This window comes from Phycodurus eques, chromosome 14 (assembly GCF_024500275.1).
Source record: "Phycodurus eques isolate BA_2022a chromosome 14, UOR_Pequ_1.1, whole genome shotgun sequence".
Classification (NCBI taxonomy): Eukaryota; Metazoa; Chordata; class Actinopteri; order Syngnathiformes; family Syngnathidae; genus Phycodurus; species Phycodurus eques.
This window is the reverse complement of record NC_084538.1, coordinates 12,148,176-12,174,123: the sequence shown is the minus strand read 5'-3', so window position 1 is coordinate 12,174,123 and position 25,948 is coordinate 12,148,176. Positions and strand designations below refer to the sequence as shown.

The 25,948-nt window shown below is 40.6% G+C and overlaps 3 protein-coding genes across 13 annotated transcripts in view; 2 read left to right on the top strand and 1 right to left on the bottom strand.

Annotated features, from left to right (window-relative positions):
* Positions 1-276: 276 nt before the first annotated feature.
* Positions 277-20,761, top strand: flvcr2a (FLVCR choline and putative heme transporter 2a). Of its 4 annotated transcripts, XM_061695585.1 has the most exons (12): positions 4,187-4,247; positions 6,884-7,533; positions 8,824-8,965; positions 11,657-11,797; positions 12,390-12,457; positions 12,705-12,808; positions 14,739-14,849; positions 15,310-15,415; positions 15,503-15,614; positions 16,218-16,282; positions 17,544-17,664; positions 19,471-20,761. In XM_061695585.1, exons 2-11 carry the CDS (start codon positions 6,919-6,921, stop codon positions 17,616-17,618), a joined length of 1,539 nt encoding a protein of 512 aa, XP_061551569.1. In that variant the 5' UTR covers positions 4,187-4,247; positions 6,884-6,918; the 3' UTR covers positions 17,619-17,664; positions 19,471-20,761. The 4 variants fall into 4 exon arrangements, with proteins under 4 accessions (XP_061551570.1, XP_061551571.1, XP_061551569.1 ...); XM_061695584.1 differs by lacking the exon at positions 19,471-20,761 and having other exon boundaries at positions 16,218-17,626; XM_061695586.1 differs by lacking the exons at positions 4,187-4,247; positions 6,884-7,533; positions 19,471-20,761 and adding an exon at positions 277-1,006 and having other exon boundaries at positions 16,218-17,626.
* erg28 (ergosterol biosynthesis 28 homolog) lies at positions 20,485-23,261 on the bottom strand. Of its 2 annotated transcripts, none has more exons than XM_061695591.1 (5): positions 23,022-23,261; positions 22,796-22,945; positions 21,393-21,483; positions 21,190-21,308; positions 20,485-21,101 (listed from the first exon to the last, which is right to left on the bottom strand). In XM_061695591.1, the coding sequence occupies exons 2-5, from the start codon at positions 22,926-22,928 to the stop codon at positions 21,013-21,015; spliced, it is 432 nt and encodes a 143-aa protein (XP_061551575.1). In that variant the 5' UTR covers positions 22,929-22,945; positions 23,022-23,261; the 3' UTR covers positions 20,485-21,012. The 2 variants fall into 2 exon arrangements, with proteins under 2 accessions (XP_061551575.1, XP_061551574.1); XM_061695590.1 differs by having other exon boundaries at positions 23,033-23,261.
* Positions 23,262-23,635: 374 nt separating this feature from the next.
* The window catches only part of ttll5 (tubulin tyrosine ligase-like family, member 5), a 57,933-nt gene continuing 55,620 nt past the window's right edge, over positions 23,636-25,948 (top strand). For all 7 annotated transcript variants that reach the window (XM_061696989.1, XM_061696994.1, XM_061696988.1 and 4 more), the window contains exons 1-3: positions 23,636-23,920; positions 24,055-24,171; positions 25,827-25,933. In XM_061696989.1, coding sequence (XP_061552973.1) covers positions 24,113-24,171; positions 25,827-25,933 — 166 coding nt within the window. In that variant the 5' untranslated portion in view covers positions 23,636-23,920; positions 24,055-24,112. The remainder of the gene's footprint in view (positions 23,921-24,054; positions 24,172-25,826; positions 25,934-25,948) is intronic.

Below are 25,948 nucleotides of genomic sequence, written 5' to 3'. Positions count from 1 at the left end.
TGGCCCACGGGCTACACTATCTATTGTGTTCAATTTTAATTATACTCCACTTGACACATTTGCCTGGATTTATATTCAGTCCATGCTGACATTTTTCACTTATAGGGTGACGTTTACATTTTCTTGGCAATTCTAGGTATTTTTGTCAAATGGTTTGTGTAACTGTATTGTACCAACTTCACCAGCAGGTAGAGCAACAACTCTTTTAATGCATGAGAAGCTGCCAGGAGGGATTCCACCCTTGCAGTTCCTTTCAGCTCATTGTAGTTTCTTATCTCATCTCTGCAGGAGCGTGGTGTAACAAGTTCGTGCTTAGTTGCCTGTGCAAATTTCTCAATCGGGTCTAAGGGTTAGGGTTAGTCGGTGAGGTGCTGGAGTTTTTAGTGGGCTCAGATTGAAAACAGCGTTCAGTTATTTGGACTATTGCGACTGTTTTGCGCAGAGAATAAACATGGGAGACAGTAAGATAAACGCTCAGGAGGACGGTCCTCCCGCAGAATCGAAAGGTCCAATTGAGCGAGCGGAGTCCTGCACCATCCCGAACGGCGAGAGCGGTCCTGCTCCCACGACTCGCGTGTACTTGAAGCGCTGGGCGATCGTGTTCCTTTTCAGCGCGTACTCGCTGAGCAACGCGTACCAGTGGATCCAGTACGGCATCATCAGCAACATCATCGTCAAGTTCTACCAGGTGGACGCGTTCGCCGTGGACTGGCTGTCCATGGTCTACATGCTCACCTACATCCCCTTCATATTCCCCGTCACCTGGCTGCTGGACCAGAAGGGTTTGCGCGTCACGGCGCTGCTGGCCAACGCGCTCAACTGCGTGGGGACGTGGACCAAAGTGTTCAGCGTCAGCCCCGGCCTCTTCTGGGTCACCATGCTGGGCCAGTTCGCGAGCTCCCTGGCTCAGGTGTTCATCCTCGGGATGCCCTCTCGTTTGGCCTCGGTGTGGTTCGGAGTGGATGAGGTCTCCACCGCCTGCTCCATTGGAGTCTTTGGGAATCAGGTGAGTTCTGGTTTGGACATCCAGGAGGTCACCTCCGCTGGATTTTTGTGATCTCTCACCCAAACACATTTTCTTGTTGTTGGTTGGAAGCATGGAAGTTTTTCACTTTTTCACTCTGCAAGAAAATGTTGTGCAGTGGTTCGCAAACGTTTTACACCAAGTAGTAAAAAAGCTCTACAGAAATGTAGCAGCCCCAAGTGTTCAAAAAAACAAAACAGGTTTATTCATATAATTCGCTACCAGTGACCTTTGACTGGCAGTGCATGTTTAATATTATAGTAATCCAATGTAACATTATAAACAGTTTGAACATAAAATGGGAGTATGCATTTTTTTTTTTAAAGAAACCAACACACCTGAGGAAGAACAACCCATCAGACGCAGAAGGCCAGACCAATGAGGTGTCAATCATTTGCCTTGCACTCGCAAGCACACTCATGACTGATCACCATCACACTCTCACAACCTTGCGCTGCCCTGTTAGCTTGGGCTTCAGGAGCTTTGCTGAAACGACTACCTCGTGCCTGCAGTTAGCTGGGATAGGCTCCGGCATACACGTGACCCTAGTGAGGATAAGGGGTGTAGAAAATGGTGGACGGATGCCTTTGGGGGAGAAAAAAGGCCCATCCTTCATTTGCGAACAACTGGGCATAAAACTAGCAAACAGAGGCAGAGCGAAGGAACCTCAGGCAGAGGATTCAGAAGCGACGCAGAATTAGCAACATCTCTGCTTGACGGGTACGTTTATCAGTAGGCTGTTACCTCTTTTTGTTTTAGAATTGATTGTATATTCCACTGCTTTGGTCAGACTTGGGATGGGTGGGTGGATCGGTGGAATTAGTGAAGTGACGCTGGATTCCAATCTTGCTAGGTTTTAAAACAGCAAAAGTCACCTTGAATACTGTGCTGAAATATATGGATGAAAATTAGTGATCCAATTATAATGAATTGTACATGAAAGCTGAATAAAAATGGTACCTTAATAATAGTTTAGTGTCAGACGTCAAGATGGCCCTGTTTGGTTTGAACAAATATCTAATATATCTAATTAAATGGGCTAATAATAATAATGATAATGATGCCACCAAAGTGGTTTCATGTGAGGTCATATCATTTCCATATAATTTCATTTTATTTACACTACAGTCCCGAGCCCTATTGATGCTGTCAGCAAAGTTAACCGCATCTGTTCCACGAGAGATAAATATTGGTCATTGTAATTTGCTCAGTTCACAACAATCCATCCTACTAGCTTCTCTCAACATGTGTCAGTGAATCCAGATACCAGTGTTTCTTCCACTGAAGTCGTGTACAACTGAATGAATGCGATAATCAAGCATACAGGGTTTGAGTCTGTACACAACTTAGTCACATTACACCCTTGCCACAATTAGTGGCCAGTATACTGTATCGACACTACAGAACAACTGTGCATGAAGTTTATGTAATTACATAACTGGCTGATAAAGCTCAGATGAAACTCCAGTCAAGCCTGAACATGACCGCAAAATCAAAAACCAAGCTATTTTCGTTATGAACGTGTGGTATGAGGCATTACTGCGTTTTCGTCATTTGCTTCGTGGTAGAAACTAAAAAAGCCCAAACTCCCCAATTTGTGTGTGTGCTTGTGTTGAATTCTAGAAGTAAAACTTGAGAAGTGAAATAAGTCACATAGAAAAGTTCCATTGTGAAAGAGGTGTCTAGTCAGCCAAGCAGGAGAGCTGTGAGGCAGCCTGGTTGTAACTTTTAACATAGCTTTCCAGTGCTACTCCTTTAAACTAAACCTTTGGAATGTAACTACTGGTTCGCTGAAGTAATTTCCCTTTGAGGGATTATAATAAGCACGATTAAAAAAAATATATATCGTAGATGGCCACCAGAGGCAGTGGAGGAGCAAGACGAACATGTTCATCAGGGAATTAGTCTTGCAAGGCCTTATCTGCTGTCTTAAACACTATCAGAAGCACTGATGTACATCCATCCATCCATTTTCTTCCGCTTATCCGAGGTCGGGTCACGGGAGCAGTAGCTTTAGCAGGGAAGCACAGACTTTCCTCTCCCCAGCCACTTCCTCCAGCTCTTCCGAGGGTGTCCCGAGGCGTTCCCAGGCAAGCCTCCAGCGTGTCCTGGGGCGTCCCCGGGGGTCTCCTCCCGGTAGGACGTGCCCGTAACTCCTCACTAGGGAGGCGTCCAGGAGGCATCCTAAACAGATGCCCGAGCCACCTCATCTGGCTCCTCTCAATACGGAGGAGCTGCGGCTCTACTCTGAGCCCCTCCCGGATGACCGAGCTTCTCATCCTATCTCTAAGGGAGAGCCCGGACACCCTGCGGAGGATACTCATTTTGGCTGCTTGTATCCGGAATCTTGTTCTTTCGGTCGCGGCCCACAGCTTGTGACCATAGGTGAGGGTAGGAACGTAGATCGACCGGTAAATTGAGAGCTACGCCTTTCGGCTGAGCTCCTTCTTCACCACAACGGACCGATACAAAGTCCGCATCACTGGAGACGAAGATTATTTATTTTGTTGACTGTATGTCCTTTTTAAACAAGCAAGAAAATGGCATAACTATACAGTACTTGGCTGTAACGTAATATTTTAGCAACAAAAATACAACAACCCCCGTGTGTGACTCAACTGCATTAATATTTTTTTATTTACTGCAGTTTCAAAAACCTCTGGACACCTTCAGAAATGCCCAATTGACTCAGTGAAACCGACGTTTTCCCATCTCTCTGCCCTTATAGTAGAAAACCACACATTCTCTAACGTCAGCAATTCATTTACTGTGGAAGAAAATTTGTGATATTAGAATAGATTTAACAGTTTTCCCATTGTTGATCAACTCATGAAAATCTTGAATTTTTCTATTATGTAGCCTTGTGATGACTCTTGTGATGACTGATAAATGCACTAAAATGCCTGAGGAAGTACTGTACCATTTTAGTAGTAGGCCTACATGAAAATGGGTAGAAATGTATTAATTTGTTGTTGTAATTTTACTGGGCTCCTACTTTGTCTTCCGAGTCGACACAGGGCAATATTTTAACAGCATTACTTCAGCCTCTCAATCAACAACGACAAATACAGTACTGCACTGTCGTTGAAAATAATCGTTTTAGGTTTGGCACTGAAATGGGAAATGACGTGCCATGTTTGCACTAGGTCGCCATCTTGTGCCAACTCGGCGCTAGTGTATGTTACAGTATGTCAGGCGAAATGAAACAATACTGGCGCTCGAGGTAGGCTAAACTTTAATATATTTGAACGTGTGCAGTGCTTTTTCGTGCAACTCTTTACACGTGCTCGTGGTTCCTCTGTTTATATAGCTCTTATATATATTTTCGCCACTTCCAGCAACCTTGGGGGGGGGGACATAAATGCAGCCTGTTGTTGAATCGGCAAGAGTTGAAGAACAAAATATGAAGCTGGGACGAGGTTAATGAGCGGTCTATAGTTAACCCTCTTGTGGCTAGTATCTTGGATTTATTTATTATTATTATTTTTAATCACAGAGGAATGAGCCGGCGACAAAAATATGAGCCCCGGCTGCCGGCGAAGAAATTATTACGCGTCAAATTTGAGGCTCTACCTTTACTACAGTACTTTGCTAGTTTGGTTGAAGAATGGCGTGACAGTGAATAGGCGGAGTTACACAATACTACTGTACTGTGAAGCATCGTCTATTTTAAAATGAAGTGCACTTCGCGACCCCACCATCGCATACATTTACATTTAAGAATATATTGTATATGAATCTGCTTGCCTTGCCCCTCGTGGAAATGCCCACCTCTAATAGCCTCTGGATTAGTGTCAAACGACGATACATCGATTTAATCCATAACTGTAATTTGTTCAATTCACACCCATCAATCCCACGAGTTACGCAACGTGTCAGTCCGACCACAAAACCACACCCATCTTTTTACAGGCGATCCCCGATTTACAACAGAGTTCCGTAACTCGAATTTGTACGTTACGACCAGTAGTCTATCGTTTACCTACGCTAAATCATAATCACAGGAAATATTTGGATTAAAAAAAAAAAACACTTCTCGGCCATAAATATAATACAAACAAATTAAAAATCATGAAAAAGATCAGAATGATTTAATGGATTCTTTGCAGCAATGTAGTTTAGTAGTTAACACTTTTGCCACCAAGTTCTGAGGTTCAGTGTGACGTACACTTTCCAAAAACATGCATGCTAGGTTCATTGAACACTCTACATTGTCCAAAGGTCTGAATTCTTGTTTGTCGATTTGTACCGTGTGATTGACTGGTGACTAGTCCAGGGTGTACACAGCCTCTCGCCCAAAATAAAATGGGATAGAAATGTATTGAAAATGAATGGAAAGATACCATCTTCCTTCTTACTCAGCCTTTAGGCTTTTATTTGTACGAATGCATTTTAGACTCAAGTAATAATATATATATAACTAAATAATTATGATGTATATTACAACGGGCCATACAAGAAAAACAAAATCTAGATTGCATTATATCCTCTCGTATTCACTGTCACTTTCTTTGTCATCATTTTTTTCCTTGACATTTCTCCACTGTCCTGCAGGAAATAAATCCACTCTAAAAACTCCTTCCCTGCAGCAAAGCATGCTCTCATTCTTTTCTTTTTTCCCCGATTCCCTAATTCTTTCCGGGTCACTGTGGAATTGTTTAGTTTTTTAGCTTTTGCTCTCAAATGCTCCACATTGTATACAGCAGCACTTTTCTTTTTCAACTCCAATGTAACCTTGTAAGCAATGCAGGTGTTGTGTATTTTGGCAATGTCTTCTAGTGTGACACATGGTCTTATCAGTCATAATAAAGACAATTAAAGCCATCTAAGTTGCACCCATCAGATTTGGGGCACTGCATCAGTTTTAGTGGCGTTTACTATTTAAGAGAATATGGTATGTCTGACCCTTTTGTATTTATCCATTTATTATTGCATTGTTTTTCTATGACATTTATAGCGTGCCAGGTCACACCCTTTGTGAACCAAAGGAGATGACCAGTGAATTGTAAGGTTTAACCACTGCTACTTGAACCTCAGTACGACAGACCAATGGAAATACAAAGTGACTCTTGGTTTCAGTCAGGTCTGTAACCGAGCTAATATGTCGGACAAAACAGAATTTTAAGATGTAAACCATTGTTTAAACATTCTGAAAGTAAACAGTCTGGATCCTGTTATTATACTGCACAATACATGATAATGTAGTTTTATAAATACATGTGTAACTAGTGTTGTTAAATATTCAAAGCTTTATTAGCACAAATGGGTAGTGATTGCAATTAGAATGTGTGGTTTGGGTTAGACATTTTTTTGCAAAATGAGGTCCATAATCTTTACGTGTGGTCCCTTGTGACTATGAGTTACCTGCACCTGTAAGATGAAATGCATAAACTTTAGCTTTAACATAGTAGCCATAGTGGATGGTGGTGTTGTACGAAAAGGCTGTTGAGAATATGTCTGCAGTCACTGCACATTATGACATTCATCAAAATCCAGTAAACCTTGAACTAGAAACATTATATTTTAGCCTTTGACCTTTCCCTTAATTTATAACTATCCATATTTGCATGAATTTGCAGTATGGGTCATTCTCAATCTGCATATGTCATGTGCTGTGCTTTAGCAGCACAATCAAATTAAACTACCAGACAAGATAAGTGACGGAACCTAGAAGACGAGTGACGGAACCTAGAAGGAGGAGTGTATGACCTTTTAAATAACAGTCACATAAAACAAAAAATATATATTTACCCTTTCCATCTTGAAAAAAGGGCTGTACCTGCTGACTGGGAGAGGACTGTCAGGTAAATGGCTGCTGTGTTTACACACACAAGGGGAACTGTTTGTTTTTCTCCCCAGTTGATCGCAAAGGCCTGAAAGAGGAGGGGTGCAACATGAGCAGTCAGGAGGAGCTCTGTCATGACTGGATGGACAGCCATGATGGATCTTCTCCACCTAGAAAAGCCAGAACCAGTTTCGGAGGGTTCCGTCACCATCTCTCTCTGGGAGACTGCAGCCTCAAATCGGACCCTTCTGTCCAGGAAACCACAGAGCTCTTCCCGCTCATGGAGACCAAACTGTACAAGCGGCGTTGGGTTATGCTCTTCCTCTTTTGCGTCTATTCCATGAGCAACGCCATGATGTGGCTGCAATATGGCATCATCAGCAACATCTTCATGCACTTTTATGGTATCGATGACCTGGCAATCAACTGGCTGTCTATGATTTATTTCGTCACCTACATCCCTCTCATCGTGCCTGTCACGTGGCTGCTGGACAACCGAGGCCTCAGGGAGGTCGTCGTGGTGGGATCCGCCTTCAACTGCATCGGCGCTTGGATCAAAACGAGCACGGCTCACCCCGACTTGTTTGCTGTGGCCTTCGTCGGACAGTTTGTGTGTTCAGTGGGGTCTGTTTTCCTCCTTGGCATGCCATCCAAACTAGCTTCTCTGTGGTTTGGGCAACAGGAGGTGTCCATGGCCTGTTCTCTTGGCGTTCTGGGAAGCCAGGTGTGTCCAGGTTTGCCAATTTGCCTGTCGGGCTTCAACATCATTGGCAGAGGGTGTATGGTGTTGTATGTCAATGTGTGTGTGTGTCTGTGTGTCCATGTGCGTGTTTTCTGTTCCAACATGACTGTGCCTCAGTGCATAAAGCAAGGTCCATAAAGGTATGTTCGTAGGAGTCTAGTATGGACTTGAGAGCCATGACAAGGGAAGGGCATTTGACTACACTTTAATTCGAACTTTAATGATCAATTAATAGATTAATTGTTATTCTTTGCGAGGCATTATGAAAAATGGTCTGTAACAGTGTGGCAACAATTTCATAATACTGTAAGTGCTCCAAGGTAGTGTGATTACAGCTCCCTTCAGTTCTGTAATAATATACTTTTTCTGCAAGAAGATGATGGACAGAAAAGCAACAATGTGTAAATGATGTCATGGCTGTTCTGAATTTAGCAAATAGCATTGTCACAATTCGGCTAACTTCCAGAACTGTCCTGTTTTCATGGAAATGGACCCCTACTGTACTCTTGTTTCTGACCATGTGTGTATATCTATATATATATATATATATATATATATATATATATATAGATATACACAGTAGACACCTTGTTCAAATAAATGTAGATCCTCAAAAGATGGCAAAACCAAATGTTATTTGAAGTAATGGCCTCCCTTACCCGTGTTAGACCAAACACTACATACCGGTTATTGTCATGCATGTTTTTGTTTTTCAACTTGGTCTCACAGCCTGCTGCTATGGATGAAAGAATGCATTGTCCTTGACATCCACATACACACCATGCCGTTATGTGTTTGGTTACGTTCTATATAATGTATGAAACGTCCATAAAAAAAGGATTTTTCACATCCATTAGATATTTCCATAAAGAATCACAATGCTTTGCTGATCAAGCGCATAAACCAGTTACGAGCCAAAATAATCTAAATTTGGGCCAATTTGAATTTAGTTGAGAATGCAATAATTATGTTCAGCAAAGCCGTGCCGCAATAAATCCACTCACATGGTTGTCATTATATATTTCTCTTGTAATGAAGTTTTAAATTCTCTTCTTCATACCTGATTGTATAAGGAAGTTATAATGAGGGTGATTAGAGGACCATGCTTTAGGATTGAAGCAGTCACTTCCTACATTTTGTTCAGAAAAAGTGGTTGAAACTTCTGAGATTCTGTTGTAATTCAGGAGGTAACAAATGCCCAATCCTTGGGCAAAGTTTGCCTTCTCTAAGTATTCTTGTTTTTATTTTAAATGTGTTTCTTCTCCCCTGCAGATGGGCATTGCGATTGGGTTTCTGATCCCCCCCATCCTCGTGCCTAATGTTGACAATGTGGAGGAGCTGGCACACCACATCAAGATCATGTTCTACATCAGCGCTGGTGTGGCCACCATCATTTTCATCCTTGTGATCATTGGTAAGTCCTCAAATGCAGACTCACAGTCAAGGCTCATAGTTTAAGACCTGTCTAGGGTTTTTGCCCAGAAGCGCCACTAACAACAATTTCAAAGGCCATGTTGGGAATTACAAGCAAAGTATTCTCATTAAGGCGGCACCGTGGACGACTGGTTAGCACATCTACCTCACAGTTCAAATCCAGCCTTGCCAGTGTGGAGTTTGCATGTTCTCCCTCTGCCTGCGTGGGTTTTCTCCGGGTACTCCGGTTTCCTCCCACATCCCAAAAACATGCGTGGTAGGTTGATTGAAGACTTTAAATTGCCCGTAGGTGTGAATGTGAGTGCGAATGGTTGTTTGTTTCTATGTGCCCTGCGATGGGATGGCGACCGGTTCAGGGTGTTGCCTGCCTCCCGCCCGAAGATAGCTGGGATAGGCTCCAGCAGCCCGCGACCCTAGTGAGGATAAGCGGTGAAGAAAATGGATGGATGGATGTTGGGAATTACAAGCAAATTATTCTCATTAAGGCGGCACGGTGGACGACTGGTTAGCACATCTGCCTCACAGTTCTGAGGACCTGGGTTCAAATCCGGCCTCGCCAGTGTGGAGTTTGCATGTTCTCCCTGTGCCTGCGTGGGTTTTCTCCGTGTACTCCATTTTTCCCACATTCCAAAACCATGCATGGTAGGTTAACTGAAGACTCTAAATTGCCCTTAGGTGTGAATGTGAGTGCAAATTTGTTTACATGTGCCCTGTGATTGGCTGGCGACCAGTTCAGGGTGTACTCCACCTCTCGCCCGGAGTCAGGTGGGATGGGCTCCACCCTAGTGAGGATAAGCCGTTCGGAAAATGGGTGGAAGCTATTGTCATGAAGCCGTCTCAACAATATTACTGTTGGATTTGATCTGTGGCACTCCTCAGGCAACACTGCCCAATGTCTCTGTGTCCAGTGCTGCAGTAATTGATGTAATTGTGCACCTACTGTATTTGATGGGATGTGTTCTGACACAATGTCAAACACAAGCAGGGGCTCAAGTTATGTAATTGTAGTTTGAACCCGACTTCCTGCTCAACCTCAGTGAAGATTTGAGAAGTCCCAGACAGTCAAGGACTCTTTGCAAAGCCTCACCACAGATCTTGTTTATTTTAAGTTCACACCTATTTCGGGAGGGTTGTTGGAAGTGAGTAGTTCACATTGCTGACTCAATTGCCATTCAATGAACTATTCACAAATTTGATTGCCTGGTGACCAAGTCAGGGTATGGTCTGCTCTGCCTTTACTCCTAAATTAGCTGGAATAGCCTCTAGTTAGTTCCACCTGCAATTCTCAACGGGATAAGCAGATAAACAGGATTGACCAGTTTTCTACTGTTTTCCATTTTGGTTAAACTGAACAATAAATTGTACAGTTTAACCAATAAGTTTTTTAAAGTTATATTTGTGTATTATGCATTATCTACACTGTGTGTCAGTCTGATAATAACAGTCAACTTTAACTTTTAACTGTTTGTATATGGCTTTTAGAAGGTTTACAACAGCAATTGCAAAAACAACAAAGAGGAAGATAATAACGTTAACTAAATCCATTAAAAACAGATAATAATGTTTGATTAGTTAAACTGGGGCGGCATGGTGGCCGACTGGTTAGAGCGTCAGCCTCACAGTTCTGAGGACCGGGGTTCAATCCCCGGCCCCGCCTGTGTGGAGTTTGCATGTTCTGCCCGTGCCTGCGTGGGTTTTCTCCGGGCACTCCGGTTTCCTCCCACATCTCAAAAACATGCTTTAATTGGAGACTCTAAACTGCCCGTAGGTGTGAATGTGAGTGCGAATGGTTGTTTGTTTGTATGTGCCCTGCGATTGGCTGGCAACCAGTTCAGGGTGTACGATGACAGCTGGGATGGGCTCCAGCACGCCCGCGACCCTAGTGAGGAGAAGCGGCTCAGAAAATGGATGGATGGATAGTTAAACTGGCCTTTTGGATTCTTGACAGATGACCATAGTGGTCATCATCATCTTCGTCATCACCTCTCCTTCACCCCATGGAAGGATTTTATATTTTATCTTGGTGCAATATGTGGCTCTTATGCAGGAACGTTAAGGTATTTTGATCCACATTAAAGCTGAAGTATGTAACTTTTTTGGTTGTTAAAAAGTCATTTTCATCCAAGCCACTACTAGAGGAGATGACACCATGCTGATTAGGCCAATTCATCTCCTTTAACATCTTTCTGTATTTTTCAGTATTTTATCTTTTATATTTTGTGTCGACCGGCAACATTTCCGTACTCCGTGCTTGATGGCATACCAAAAATTACACATTTTACCTAGCAATGGACGGAGCGCGGCCCCTTGTCTCCCGTTTGTAAAAAGCTAACTAAACATATTATTTTGCATTTCTGTATCAGGGAAACTCCTTTAGCATCCCTTTGTGGACGTATAGTTTCAGATCGGGAAAATCCGTCAGCAACACCCCCCTCGTCGACGAATAGTCGATTGAGAAAATCCATCTGTACCTCAATCCCCAACCCTGCCCCCCGTCGACGAATAGTTTCCGATCGGGAAATTCCATCTGATAATCCCACCCACCTCTGTTTGTGCTTCTACTGTCCAATAAATGCGTAGTCAGCACCCCATCGATTTCATTAATTTAGGTTGGTTATCTGTGCTAAACGTGTAAAAATTTAATGTTAACAGTATAAAACTGTGTTTCTAGTGTTCCAAGAGAAACCAGAGCTCCCTCCCACGCAGGCCCAGGCTCAGGCCAGGTGCATCCCTCCAGAGAGCTACTCCTATCTGGCTTCAATTTGGAGGCTGCTGCGCAACAAGCCTTTCATGCTGCTGGTGGTCAGCTATGGTGGGTCTCTATCCTCTACTGCCAACTGTTAGACATTTTTAACTGCATTTTCTTGTCGTTGATTTGAACCACATCTACAATTCATGATTATAGTAGGGTTGTGTGCACAATTGTTTAATGCCCAAAAATAAAACACGCACTACACTGCTTACTTGCTTTTGTGCTTTGTTTTACATAAAAATATATATCATAGTCCAAATGTTGATATAGCACAATGTGAGTCCATACCGCAGATGTCCCACACACAATTCGCTGCCTATTAATCATTTTGTGTACTGCACAGTTAGTTTGTTGTGAACTGAAAACCAGACATGCAAGTGCATACAGGTTATCCTGTAATCACCTCACTGTTATCACTGAGTACTGAATCGTGCTGTAGAATCCTCAATATAGATACTACAAGTGTCACAATCATATTTTATCAGCTGGTGTACCGATATGAAGATGAATAATAAAACTTCTACTTCTAGGCATGTGAAGCTTCACTCTGAAATCGTTATGGGGTGTTCCATTATTTTATTGTATACAGTAAATTACTAAGTATGAATGCAATATCAATACAGACTATGATTATTTTTGTGTTTGTTCGCAGGACTGAATGTTGGCTGCTTTTATGCTGTGTCCACACTTCTGAACCGAATGATCATTGAACACTATCCTGTAAGTCTTAGTCTATTGCTGTCATATATGCTTTATTTCAGGGTAATTTAGCTTCTATTTCCGCTCGTTCTTTGTGAAGTGTGGTAGTTGTATGCTCAGCTAGACTCTTGATACATATAAAACTGCCAGGAGAATCACGGTGACACAAATCGGTAACTGAGACTGCTGTTGTTGCGCCTCACAGCCCTCTGGACAAGATAATGCAGGGTGCAAAATGTAACAAATGTAAGAATGTTTTTCTTCACAGGGTGAGGAGGTGAATGCAGGTCGGATTGGGTTGACCATTGTCATTGCAGGCATGGTGGGATCACTCATCTGTGGAATTTGGCTGGACAAGACTAAAACCTACAAGTAAGTTCTCTGGAATGGTGTTTATTATTGCAGTATGCATTTATTTGTATTACCAAGTTTGTACATGAATGATGTTGTCATTAAGTTTTTCTTGACGCAGTGCCAGGTTGCTATCTGCAGATACTTTGTTTTGATGTGACATAAGTCAACCAGAAAAGCCCAGCTGGTGGTTAAACAAGCTGAAAAGGTGTCATATCGCCCATTAGGGTGGTGGACATGGTTTGACGAAAAAATTTAATTACCTCCTTTGTAAACAGTGCATTTAAAATGGGATGAAAAATCGAAGTTCAATTAAATGTAGTAGTTGAACAGTGGTGGTAGTTTGACTATTAGTGCATGTAAATCTACTGACAGAATCACAGATAAAAATAAATATATTAATCAATAATGAATACATTTAAAAATAAAGTGTACTCCTAATATGTGGCATGGACAAATAGGACATTTATGAATATCCTTCCAAAGATGAAACTGTCTCCAACCAGGTTAGAGCATGAGTTACTAACAATCATGCCAATATTGTTTGAGACAGTTTGCACAAAACAGAAACATTTTCAGCTGGGAATTAAAGTCATCTTCAGTAGCCGTGTACATATTTGTCAATGTTCTGTTTCAGTGGTTCTCAAAATTACACCAAGTACAACCTAAAAAAAACCTTGGCTCTCAAGTACTAGCATAAAGACCAACAATAAAATACACTAAAATTACATTCTAAAAAGTATATCTAAAATTATTGCAATTCTATTTATCACATCATACACATTCTGAACATTAACACTGCGCTTATATAGTGGGAAAATAACTTAAAATAGTAATAATAATAAACTTAAATAATGATTAAATCAAAACATATTTTATCCGGAAGTTAAATTAAAAATGTATCTCAATAAATGTATGAAAACAAACAGTTCTAAATGATTAAATGCTCAAGATTAACTAGATCTGAACTGTACTTAACAAAGTACTGTACTGGATTAAAAAAAAAAAAGAGTTTAAGCCCCTGCAACATTATGCACGGTTGAACGGTTTGGTAGCCGAAGCACTTGTAAAAATAAGGCGTGTGTTATTTACTGTAGTCTCCTTGCGTGGATGTCTAAACATTATCTGTTTGCAGGGAGCTGAGCTAAGAGAGGTCTGTGCAGAGCAGAACTGAAGACTGAGCTTTTGTTCTGATGTCCAACTCTGCTTATTTAAACTGACAGGCGAAACTAGTGTAGTCCTAGCATGTATTATATCAAGGTTTGTGCTTTCCTGTGCTAAACTTCAAATTCAGTCTTCAGCGTGCAGTTTCACCAATGACCATCATTTTGATATTCATTCATCATTTATCTGTAATGGCTTGATAAATGCCTTGGATTCCTCTCATGCCAATTGGATGCTCAGCTGTCAAAGGAGCCAGGTCCAGACTGCTATCGTTGACAGAGTCCGAGGACGACGTTATGTTAACACAACCAGTATTTTACGCATGGTTGTACAAAAAACTGCTAGACCAGAATAAGCCTGTTTGTGCCGATGGTCCTTACTTTCACAACAGGTCAATTCAGGATTTAAAGTTAAATCGGAGTTTGCGTAAGAGAGATTTTTCTTGGTTGTAGTTTTTTTTTTTTAAATACATTAGGCAAAAATCAAGATAAACACTGTAAAAATAGAAAGTGTGAAGATGAAACAGTTCACTTTATATACAGTATCTACTAACATTTGAAAAAAAAAAGACTGAGGTCATTTGGGTTTCTTTAAGTGGTTTTGTGAAAGTATGCTGGATGATTGAGGTCTTCTGAGTAGCTTTTGCCCCAAAATTATAAGCCAGCTCACAAGACTCAGATCTACATTTTTCTTAAATCTGACTAAACTGGATTTCTTGAAAAAACTGGATTTATAGAAAAAAAATAAACATTCTAAACATTAAATATTCCCTCTCCCCTCTCTTCAGACAGACCACGCTGGTCGTATATGTGCTGTCCCTGATTGGGATGCTGGTGTACGCCTCCACGCTCAACCTGGGCCACCTATGGGTAGTGTTTGTCACAAGTGGAGTTTTAGGGTGGGTTATCATCACACAACAAGCAAATGTTCCACATCAAGGAAGATTATGTGAAAGTTGTCTAAACGTGTGGCATATTGTGTTTATTTTAATAATATTAATGTAGGAATAGCAACAATAACACATAACCAATCTTATTCTTTATTCCATATAAATTCCAATGCTTTAGATATGACCAAATATCACCTTAAGGTGTATCTTGTGATTTCTAAACTTTTCAGTTTTGCTAGTAATTGCAGTGAATATTCTAAGAAAAAAAAACAGTACTACGGAACAAATTAGGACTAAAGCTCCTCCAATCACATTATGATATCCACATCCATTTTTATTCAGATTTCACCCATAGCAATTTGAGGTTTACATTATTTGTTTTAAAGAAAAATTTACCCGTGTGTCGTTATTTCATATTTCTTGGTTTTACAAGAGAGTTTTAATTTGAACGTTATTGTGTTCCTTGCAGCTTCTTCATGACAGGATACCTTCCTTTGGGCTTTGAATTTGCAGTAGAGCTCACCTATCCAGAATCAGAGGGAACCTCATCTGGTCTCCTCAACTGTTCAGCTCAGGTTGGCACAAGTTCATTCACTCATTTGTGACATGTTAACGCTGGACGTTGAAAATGTTATTATTTCACCAAACTGATCTTATTTCAGATCTTTGGAATCATCTTCACCATCGCCCAGGGAAAGATTATTGACCGATGGGGCACTTTGGCAGGAAACATTTTCCTGTGTATATTCCTTTTAATAGGAGCTATCATGACTGGTAAAGAAATATTTCGAAACAATGACTAACACTAACTAATCTCCTTTTACTAGGTCAGTCACATAATCAGAGGGATAAGGTTCCCATCTAGTGGTAGAATTGAAATACTGCCTCTTCTCTATTTCCCTGCTCACCCCAGACATTGCGTAACTAGTCTTTGTTAAGAAATTGTTAGATTTTTCCACACTGGGCAGCATGGGGACCTAGTGATTAGCGTGTGTGCCTCACAGTTCTGAGGTTTAGTGTTCAAGTCTCATCTTCAGCCTTACTGTGTGGAGTTTGTGTTCTCTCCAGTGCTGGCATGGGTTCTCTTTGGGTACTCCAGCCTCCCACATTCCAAAAACATGCATGTTAGGTTCATTGTAGACTCTAAATTGTCCATAGGTGTGAAAGTGATTGTGAATCGTTGTTTTGTCTGTATGTGCCCTTGACAGGCCACCACTCACCAGTGTGTAGCCCTTCTTTTGCCCAAAGTCATCAGGCATAGGCTGCTGTTCACCCACCATCCAAATGTGGACAAGGACTATAGAAAATTAATGTATCCTCCACATGTCAACAGAGAAACATATCTCCTCAGTCCTAACTGTTTTGTCTGCATCACAGGATTCATTAAGTCCAACCTCCGGAGGCAAAAGGCCAACCTACAGGCTGGTGGGCAATCAGTGAGTGTAAGTATATCGCCGATGGCATCTTCACATCCCAGTAGAGAGAACATGTGTCTAAGGCTATCTTTGTATTTTGTGTTGCAACAAGTGCTGCTGGTTCATTTTGGCTGCTGACCTTAACCTCCATTGCACTGCTGCAGGCATGAATGAATGCAGTGCTCTCTCAGCATGCTGAAAACAAACCTCTCTGCTTTGTCTGCTACTTGTTCTCAAAGCTAACTTAACAAGCAGGTATTGGTTGAAAACTTGCAAGAATGCCCTTTTTATACTTTCTCAGCATGGCCTCAAACCAATGGCCTCAGCATGAGAGGTCATGCTAACAGGAATGAAGTATGCCCTTCTGCTACACGAACATGTGTAGCAAGCTTTTTTGTTTGTGTTTCACTGTAATATGAAACCCAGCAAACACCACAAATTAACTTAGGAAGAATAAGAAGTAATCAGTATTCTTGAATGTAATACAGTGATCGCCCACATATTCGCTATTCTCTACTTGTGAATTTCACCTGATTGTTTTTTTTAATTTTAATGTATCTGTTATTTGCTGGCCTGTTCTCTGTTTTTGTGCTCAGGCCAAAGCCCTATATAACATAAAAGTCATGATACTGGATGGATGATTTGGCGCCATCATGTGGCATCTTGGCACCACATGATGCTGAACTTCTATCAGACAGGCCAAAGCCCTATCTAATAGAAAAGTGGTGTTTTTTCACCATCTTATGGCATCTATAGGCAATAAAAAAATCTTATTGGGTCGGGCATCAATCACTCACAGAGTTTCGTGACTTGTGTTAGGGCTCTGTAGCTATTGGGGAATTACTGTATACCTGTATATGACTAATTTAAAGTATTTCAGTGAAACAGCAAACAAAATCTAAATCATGTTTTTAAAATTCAACATTGAAGTTTACAAAACAATTTTTGAAAACAACTTAAACTGGCACTGTTGTCATATTCAAAACAACCTCAATCTTTCTTTTTAATATCTCTTAAATGGAAATATGACAAAAATTTAAAGTACCAGAAATCCTGCACACACAGAGTTTTATTTAACTGTTAGTTTCTTCTAGTTCAACAGAGGATTGTATACTAAAAAACAAACAAAAATAATACTTCTGTACTGTTCTAGTGGACAGGCAGCAAGCATTCATTTGGGTGTGCAGGGATTTCTGGACTTAGATCTTTGCCAGTGCTTGTGGTGTTGCATGTAGTTTTTTTGGGGGGGGGCCCTCTCAGAGACATGACACCTTAACTATTATTCCAGCCTGCAGGCTCAGAGGCATCGGTTCAGGACTACGGGGGCACATCTTGCAGCAACCCCTGGCAGCGGCAGTCCTGATATATACTTACAAGATCACTAAAAACCAAAACCCACACCTGCCAAGGTAGGGACACATTCTCTTAAATAATAAACTCCCCATCAACACAAATGCTTACATATCTTGTCGTCGATGTAAAACTTGCTAGTTGCCACCACATTTAATTTTAAGGTTGAATAATTGCTCTGAATAATCTGTTTGCACAGTGTAAAGTTCATGACAAACACATCCAATAGAGTTGTACTGTTGTCTCTTGTAATTGTCCAGAATTCACCATACTGACTTATTTTCATGGGCTCACTTTAATATATTTGCTGTATTAATTAAAGGTATATTGGAAACTCCAAAGTCGAACACCCCAGAGGTTGTACAGTTTGTAATTTAACCTAAGATTTTTTTCTAAAAATATGCCTCAAAAGTAAAACAACAATTGGGACTTAAAACCAACACCAAGTGCTATAGTATGTCACGAGCATCTAAAGGTTTAATTCATTAATGAACTTCAAGAATGTGTCTTTTTTTTTTTTTTTTTTTTTGTAATGCCACCAAAGAAAGAGGGAAGTGTGCTAATAACAGTCCAACCATTTTCTATAGCACTTATCCTCATTAGGGTCGTGGGTGAGCTGCATCCTATCCCAGCTGACTTTGGATGAGAAGCGGGATACACCCTTAACTTGTCGCCATCTGATCTCAGGGCACATGTAGACAAACAACCATTCACAGTCACACCTATGGAGAACTTAGAGTCTGCAATCAACCTAAAGTGCAAGTTATTGCATCGTAGGAGGAAGTGGACTACCAGGAGAAAACCAACACAAGCACGCGCAGAACATAGAAACCCCAGACGTGCTAACCAGTAGTCACTGTGCTGCCCTCATAATGACCATTGAACCAAAAATGGAATGAAATTTAAATTTTACCACCCAGAACCTAATGTAATTTAAATACTGTAAACATATGACTACACAGCACTCATGAATCCCAGAAAGACCTACAAAAGGTGAGTTTTTCTCTGCAGATGCCTTATTTCCACTCCATTGTGAGTAGTTTTACTTGATTTTTAATCATTATACTAGGGGTGGGTAAAGTATGGCACACATGCCACATGCAGTCCATTCTACTCTTTATTCCAACCCTGCAAGTATTTTATATTTAATATTTGTTTCATTAATTTAGCTGTTTTTCCTCAAATTTAAAAAAATATATAAAAAATGTTCATTCATGTATTTAATTAAATAATTGGTTATTTAATTTATTATAAAGAATCCAATTCAAAATATTAATCAAACTAACAATTGTACATGAATAAACTGGCAATTTGTCTGTTTCAAAAATCATATATGGCTAATTTGTACAAATGTTTGCTCTCTCCTTGATTATACAGTATTGTCCGTTGACTTCATGTTACACACAGTTAAGAATGTTAAAATGTTGCTTAAAACATCACCTATAGAAGAAATAAAGGCTTTGTAATGTGACAGTGTGAGCTTGGAACTAACTACATCACTTTACATTATTCCTTTTTGGAAGAATTGATTTGTAATGGATTGGTTTCAACTTTGGAGGTTCCGCTATTCAAATACTATACATACTGTATGTTGCAACCAATAGGGATACACAATTCTACTGTACCATCTCAGCAGCAAGGCATTGAAGCTCTGGTTACTTTGGGTAGAGGCGCCCTTTCCAGTGGCTATTTTTAAAAGAACAGAGTTATAACAAGACAAGACAGACAGGGTCCAGCTTGTATGTCACATATTATTATTTTAGAGTTTCATATTCACAATCAAATTGTCCGAGGAAAAGGCCCAGATCCTCTAAAATCCTAAATGTAAAAAATACTGATTGTATTGTTTTTTTCTGTTTTACCAGGACATGACCACTGTTCTAGATGAAAGCCTACCAACTCGGAAATCCCAAAAGAAGGACTTTTAAGTAGGAATACAGGAAGAAATGGGATGCATTCCAGTGTGAAAGCCTTGGCGAGGATGATTGGTGGCTGTACCAACCAAGTAAACTTCAACGGCTGTGCCATAAGGACACCAAACTGTAGACGCAACATACATCCTCATACAGATCCAAAAATAAGCACAAGAACAATGCACTTAGAACCTCTTTGTTTATAGCTTAAACATCAAGTGACGTATGACCTTTTCATGTCCTCTAACGTCAAACTTTTCAACCCAGTGCTCTACTACTACAACTACTACTATTACAGAACTTCTGTCAGTCATCAATATTATAACTCCGTTCAAGCTTTACTTTGCAGAAGCATTTTTAGAACATCAAGAGCACTGTGATGTGTTTTAACATCATGGCAGCTGGAAGGTTTTCTGCTTGTCATTCCGGATCCCGGGGCAGTATTACCAACCAATTCAACTGACTGCAATAACAGTTGATGCTGTGCGACTTGTGTACACTTTGGAAGGTCAGTTTTGTCACCCCCCTGACCTGGCAGACATAAAACTTTTTCATTTATTCATTTTCTGTACTGCTTATCCTCACTAAGGTTGCGGGCGTGCTAGGCCCTATCCAAGCTATCTTTGGGCTAGAGGTGACCCCGAACTGGTCGACAGCCAATTGCAGGGCACAAGTAAACAAACAGTAATTCGCACTCACATTCACAACTACGGGCAATTTAGAGTCTCCAATTAACCTACCACGCATGCTTTTGGGATGTGGGAGGAAATCGGAGTAGCTGGAGAAAACCAACGCAGGCACGGGGAGAACATGCAAACTCCACACAGGCGAGGCCGGATTTGAACCCGGGTCCTCAGAACTGTGAGGCAGATATGCTAACCAGTCGTCACCGTGCCACCCACATTGAAACTTGAGGATTGATATTTGGATCATTATGAAAGAAGAGGAGATGAATTGAATCAGCTATTTTGCACAAGAAAAACACCAAATATTTTACTAATTAAAAATATGCTTTGCTTGTAAACTCATTACAGAGAAATGCATAGTTTGTGATACTTATTTCAGTTTATATGTTGGGGATTTTTGTCTTGTGGATTCTCTGTTACAGATTATGTGATTGGTGGAGTTGCTAATTTATCATTTTATGGAATTATAGGTCTTTGAAAAAAGCTGTGAACGAGATTTCACTCCTTGATAATTCAAACACATTAAATAAATTATTCCTATTGGGGACCTCATATGACTTTTGAGTGGAGTCCAGTGTTTTGTATGACACAAAGCAAGCATGAATGAGGCGCTCAATGGAGTTTCTGTTCCTTTGTTAAAGAAATCTTGTGTTTTCCAATTTTACGACATGTTGAGAGCATGATAATTCACATATAGAGTTCTGAGAAAGGTTGAGTCACTGTATGAAATACCATAAAATGACATCTGGGAAGCAGCACACAACAATCAATCTAAACATGTCAAGTGGACTCTGACATGAGGGGCCATTCAGTTCCGTTTTTTCTGCTGTGCTCCCACTTCCTCTGGAGTCTCTGGAAAACACTGAAAACCTATCAGCATTGCTATGATTGAGAAACCTGGAAAAACAAATGACGCAATTACTTCCTGCTACAGGCTCTGTTCAACATTTACAAATTGTAATGAACAACACTGGCCAATACTCACTGGCCACAATAAGAGGTGCCATGACCCCGATGGTGAGAGGTGCAGTTTTGTAGATGAAGGCCTCAGACAGAAAATGACCCAGTGCCAGCACAAATGTCCACAAAGTGATGTGATACAACCTGTCAATGACACACAATGTGAGAGTCTAATGAATACTGATCATTAAAACAAGCCACGGTAATGTAATAAACAAGCTATCTTACGTTCTGTTCTGTATATCAATGGCACAAGCACAGCGAATGATGGATGACACCAATGTCCAAATGCCAAATGTCCGAGCTTGAAGACCATTGACTGAAGAAAAGTGCAGAGAAATATACAGTAAAGGAAATCATTATTTGATCCCTTGTTGAATTTGTAAGTCCTATCACTTCCATACAAATTAACAGTCTGAAATGGTAGAATTCTACCTACCTATCTACCTAATATTTGCTGGTGTCCAGGTGGTTTGAGGAATCAATTTCTTACCTTCCAGTCTGCACTGTGTTCAAGACTGAAGAGACATCAAAAATGTCAAGGACAAGACTGTAGACCTGCACAAGGCTGGAATGGGTTACAAAACCATCAGCAAAAGGCTTGGTGAGAAGGCACCATTATTCCAAAGTGAGGAAGCTCCCGAGAAGGCTAAGGGAGCAGTCTTAAAGTACACAACAGGAACTTGATTTGAAGGCAATTGGGACCTCAGTCACCAAGAAAACATTTGGTGACATGCTAATGAACTGAAATCTTGAAGTGCCCGCAGGGTCCCCTTGCTCATGAAGGCACATGTACAGACCTGCCTTAAGTTTGCCTGCGGACATCTAAATGACTGAGAAGGAAACTCAAATTTGACCCATTTGGCATCAACTCGACTTGCCGTGTTTGGAGGATGAAAACAATTGTGTACAGTACTGTAACCCAAAGAAAGAACTGTTTTTCTGCAATGTGTACAGGGGAACTTCACTGCAATGAGGAAGTCATGTACTGTCTTGGATGAAAACCTCATTTTTCTTTGCAAAGAACACTGAAGATGGGTCGTGAATGGGTCTTCCAGAATGACAATGACCCAGTGCTGCCAGTGGCTAAAGAAGAAGCATATTAAGATCATGGAGTGGCCTAGTGAGTCTCCAGATCGCAGCCCAATAGAAAACCTCTGATGGTCGCGTCGAGATTCCGACCAGCAGCCAAGCAACTTGGAGGATTTAGAGTTTCCGTAAAAAGGAATGTGCCCAAAAACCAATGTTGATAACCTACAAGGAAGTCTCAAGGGTTACTCCACAGCTACTAATACACTCCGGTACAAGCTTGTGTTTTGCTTTGAGCTCAAATAATTATTTCACTTAATAAAGTGCACATTTTATAAAATGTATATTGCATGATTCTATGCGGTTTTGACTAATAGTCTGTATAATACCATAATCTATAAACAAATATGTAATTATATTTTTAAAAAAAGCACCTAATCGATAATAAAATCGTCTGTAGTTCCAGACCATGCGATGAAATGTCTCCAAAAAATTGCTTATTCAAAATGTATCTTAAAATTAAGTTGCTTTGACAAGTTTTGATACAAATGAATAAAAAAGGGAACACTGTTGTTTAGTTTAGTTAATAACATTTTGCTTACCAAACTCAGGCGTGCCCGTGTAAAGCTTCTCGGACAGGAAGCTGTGATCTCTGAAGCTCTGCACTGTGTTTCCCATCGCGATGACTGACACCATCACCAGCCAGCTCCGCAGGACGTTAAGGAAACGACTCATCTCGTTTGCGTCAGCGCCTTTATTAGAGCACACTAATTTGAATCCATACAAGCGCAAAATGTCATGTTGCAAAGAGGCTGCTAGGTGTCTTACCTATGTCTTACCTTAACGGAGTACTCGCTAACAAGTGATGCACAATATCTGACAAAGAAGACCAATGCTGCCGTAAACCTTTGCTAGAAACAAAGTAAAATGGCACTAATGGTGACATTTCTGAGCGGCGTCCATCAAACCTTAATGTAACGTAATTCTCAGAAAACAACAACAACAACAACAAAAAACAAAGTGAGCCTAGTGAACAGTGATCTTTCACTGTTGTAGCCAGGTCGGTCCAATGACGAACCGAACTGAATGGTTCTATACAGTCGTACCATCGATGTGATTGGTCATCTTGAGTATTTTGGTTACGCCTACTTTTGTTTTAACCAATAGAATTTAAGACATGAGTGCCGTTGGTTGTGTTTGACAAAGAGTAACTATGAAGAACAAGATTTGTTCCGGGGGAGACGTTCCTTGTGGTTATATTGACTACTACCAATAAAGGTGTTTTCTTATGTATTTTATATTTTAAAAATTATTTTCTTTTAAGTTTACATGTGGGATTTTCATTACTCTGCATTATATCAGTAAAACAGTGGAAGAAAATCAATCTGACAGGAAATGCGCAAGTGCGCATGCGGAGTGCAGTGTTGCTATTTAGTTGTTGTAGTAACCAGGAAGATTAACAGCGATGAGCAACACTCCCTGCATATATTAGCTAGTTAGCTTTTAGCAGTCTCCCTGAAATAAAGGGAAGTTTAATGTTTTTTCCCCCTCTGTGTTTTTCCCCCACTTCAAAAAGCTGCCTGTAATATCGTTCGCTCTGCGTAGCTCACATCGATGATGTTTTTTATTTTTTATTTATTTAGTTGCGTGTCAATTTCTTGTAGCTAATATTTGTTCGACTTTCTGGATTTACCATTTGTAATGACACGCACTGTTTTCTCCTAAAGGTAAATGGAAGACTATTTTACAAATAGAGCTACAAACCGTTTGTTATAGTATGTTCGTTCTCATTGGAGTCGCATCCTTATTGGACTCAGACCAAAAATTCTTAGCATATTGTATTTGTCTTGGTTTGCCTCAGGAGGGAGCTACAATGGAACCTGATCCAAGAAGGATTTGAGCTCTCTCTCACTGTGGAGATGCCAGCGGTTGCCCGGGATAAGGAGGATTTGGAATCCTCTGCTGAAGACGAACATGAGTGAGTTCTGAGCCGTTTGTACCTCTTGTCCAAATGTATAACGTTATCCATCCACCCGCCATCCATCCACCCAGCCATACACAATAGGTTGAAACACGATCCTCTTGACACAGTCACACATTTTATCCCTGAAACACAGCTTTTATCCACTCCAGTGCTTTACAGTGCATTGACGTACGAGTTTAATTTGTCCAATGACCACGCTCGTAACGCGAAACACTTGTATCTCAAATCGTCTTTCCCATTGAAATAAATGGAAATGACAATGATCCGTGCCAGACCGACATTGTGCTCCCTCTGGTGTGTGCGGCCTTGCCACCAGGGGGCAGTATAATGTGGACACACATGAAGAGTTTCACAACTAAGTAAGCTGCTGTAATATTCTATATATTCTCGCAGAGGATAAAAAAATATATACCTGCCTGTGAGTATTGTTATATTGTCAGTGTGCATGCGTTTCTGCACCTTTTTAGTTCAGTTATATGTTTCTTAAAAGCGTTACAACACCACAATATCGAAGTTATTCGTTATCCCGTCTGTGGCGTTTTGCATCGTATGGTAGCTTTAAGCTAGCGGCATAGTTAAGTGGTTGTTTTAAATACACATGTAATTCTTTGTTTTGTATTTACATTGACTGTAAACTTCAACTGGCAATAAACAGTCTCTTTTTTTTATTTTTTAGAATTGTTCACTATCTGTCTAACTGCTTCTTGTTGTGAAGCGAGTTGAGTTTGCTGACAGTATCTAGTGCTTGTACCTCAAAATTTTGATTGCAAGTCAAAGTAAAAAATCTGTCTAGCGACGGCTCGTATCTCGAAAGACTCATAAATCGGGTCCCTCATAAATCAAGGTACCACTGTATTTTAATCCGGACCACTGAGCATTTACATTATTAATTAACACCTAAGCCTCAAAATGTCTGCCTGGACTTTTTTGCTTATTTTGACAATGAAAGGGTCATAAAATGTCCTGTGAATAAGTGCTTTGGCCCCTTTTCCAAGAAAACTTGGAATTTTCAATATCTAGCAGGTTAGATTAGGTTATCCCTCGCTAACACGTCAGGGATAAAAGGGTTAAGAGAGTTGCAAAATTGGTTCCATTCATTTAGCTGTTTATTGTCCTAAAATTGATTAAATTATATCTATGCATGTGTTTTTTGTTTGTAAATACACTCTTGATAACAGCGGGGGAGTGGTTGCTATTTGATCCCTAACTATGTTGCTGGAGGGCAGCACGGTTAAAAAGTGGTTTCCACGTTTGCCTCAATGGTCTGAGGTTTGCAGTTAGAATCTTGGCTCCAATTTCCTATGTGGCGTTGGCATTAATCATTGTTTTTGTCCAAAGTAAACAACAGTGACGATGATATCTGATCTATTGTGTATCAAACCTGGATACCTAAGATGGGGGCAGCAATTTTTTACATTGCTCCCAACCTTATCAGGAGCAGTCATGGCTGATTGAGTTCTTCCACAGCAACATGCTGTCTTATCGTATTTTTTGCTTGATAACCAAGTTGTGTCTGGTACACTCAGATAGTGTAAGATCATTTGTTAGTACAGTATGTGGGGTTTGTTCCTGTCCAGCTCATGATGATATTGAGAAAATCTGACTTCATGGTGTCTCATATAAATTGTATTTATTTCTTTAATGACTAGGGGCCATCCTTGTATTGCCTGGAGTGGCCTGAGCAGGACAATCCCAATCTTCTTGTTTTTCCCTGAAGCCATTGTTTCGAAGGATGGAACTGTCTGTGCTGGTGGAGGTACTTTGTAGTTCT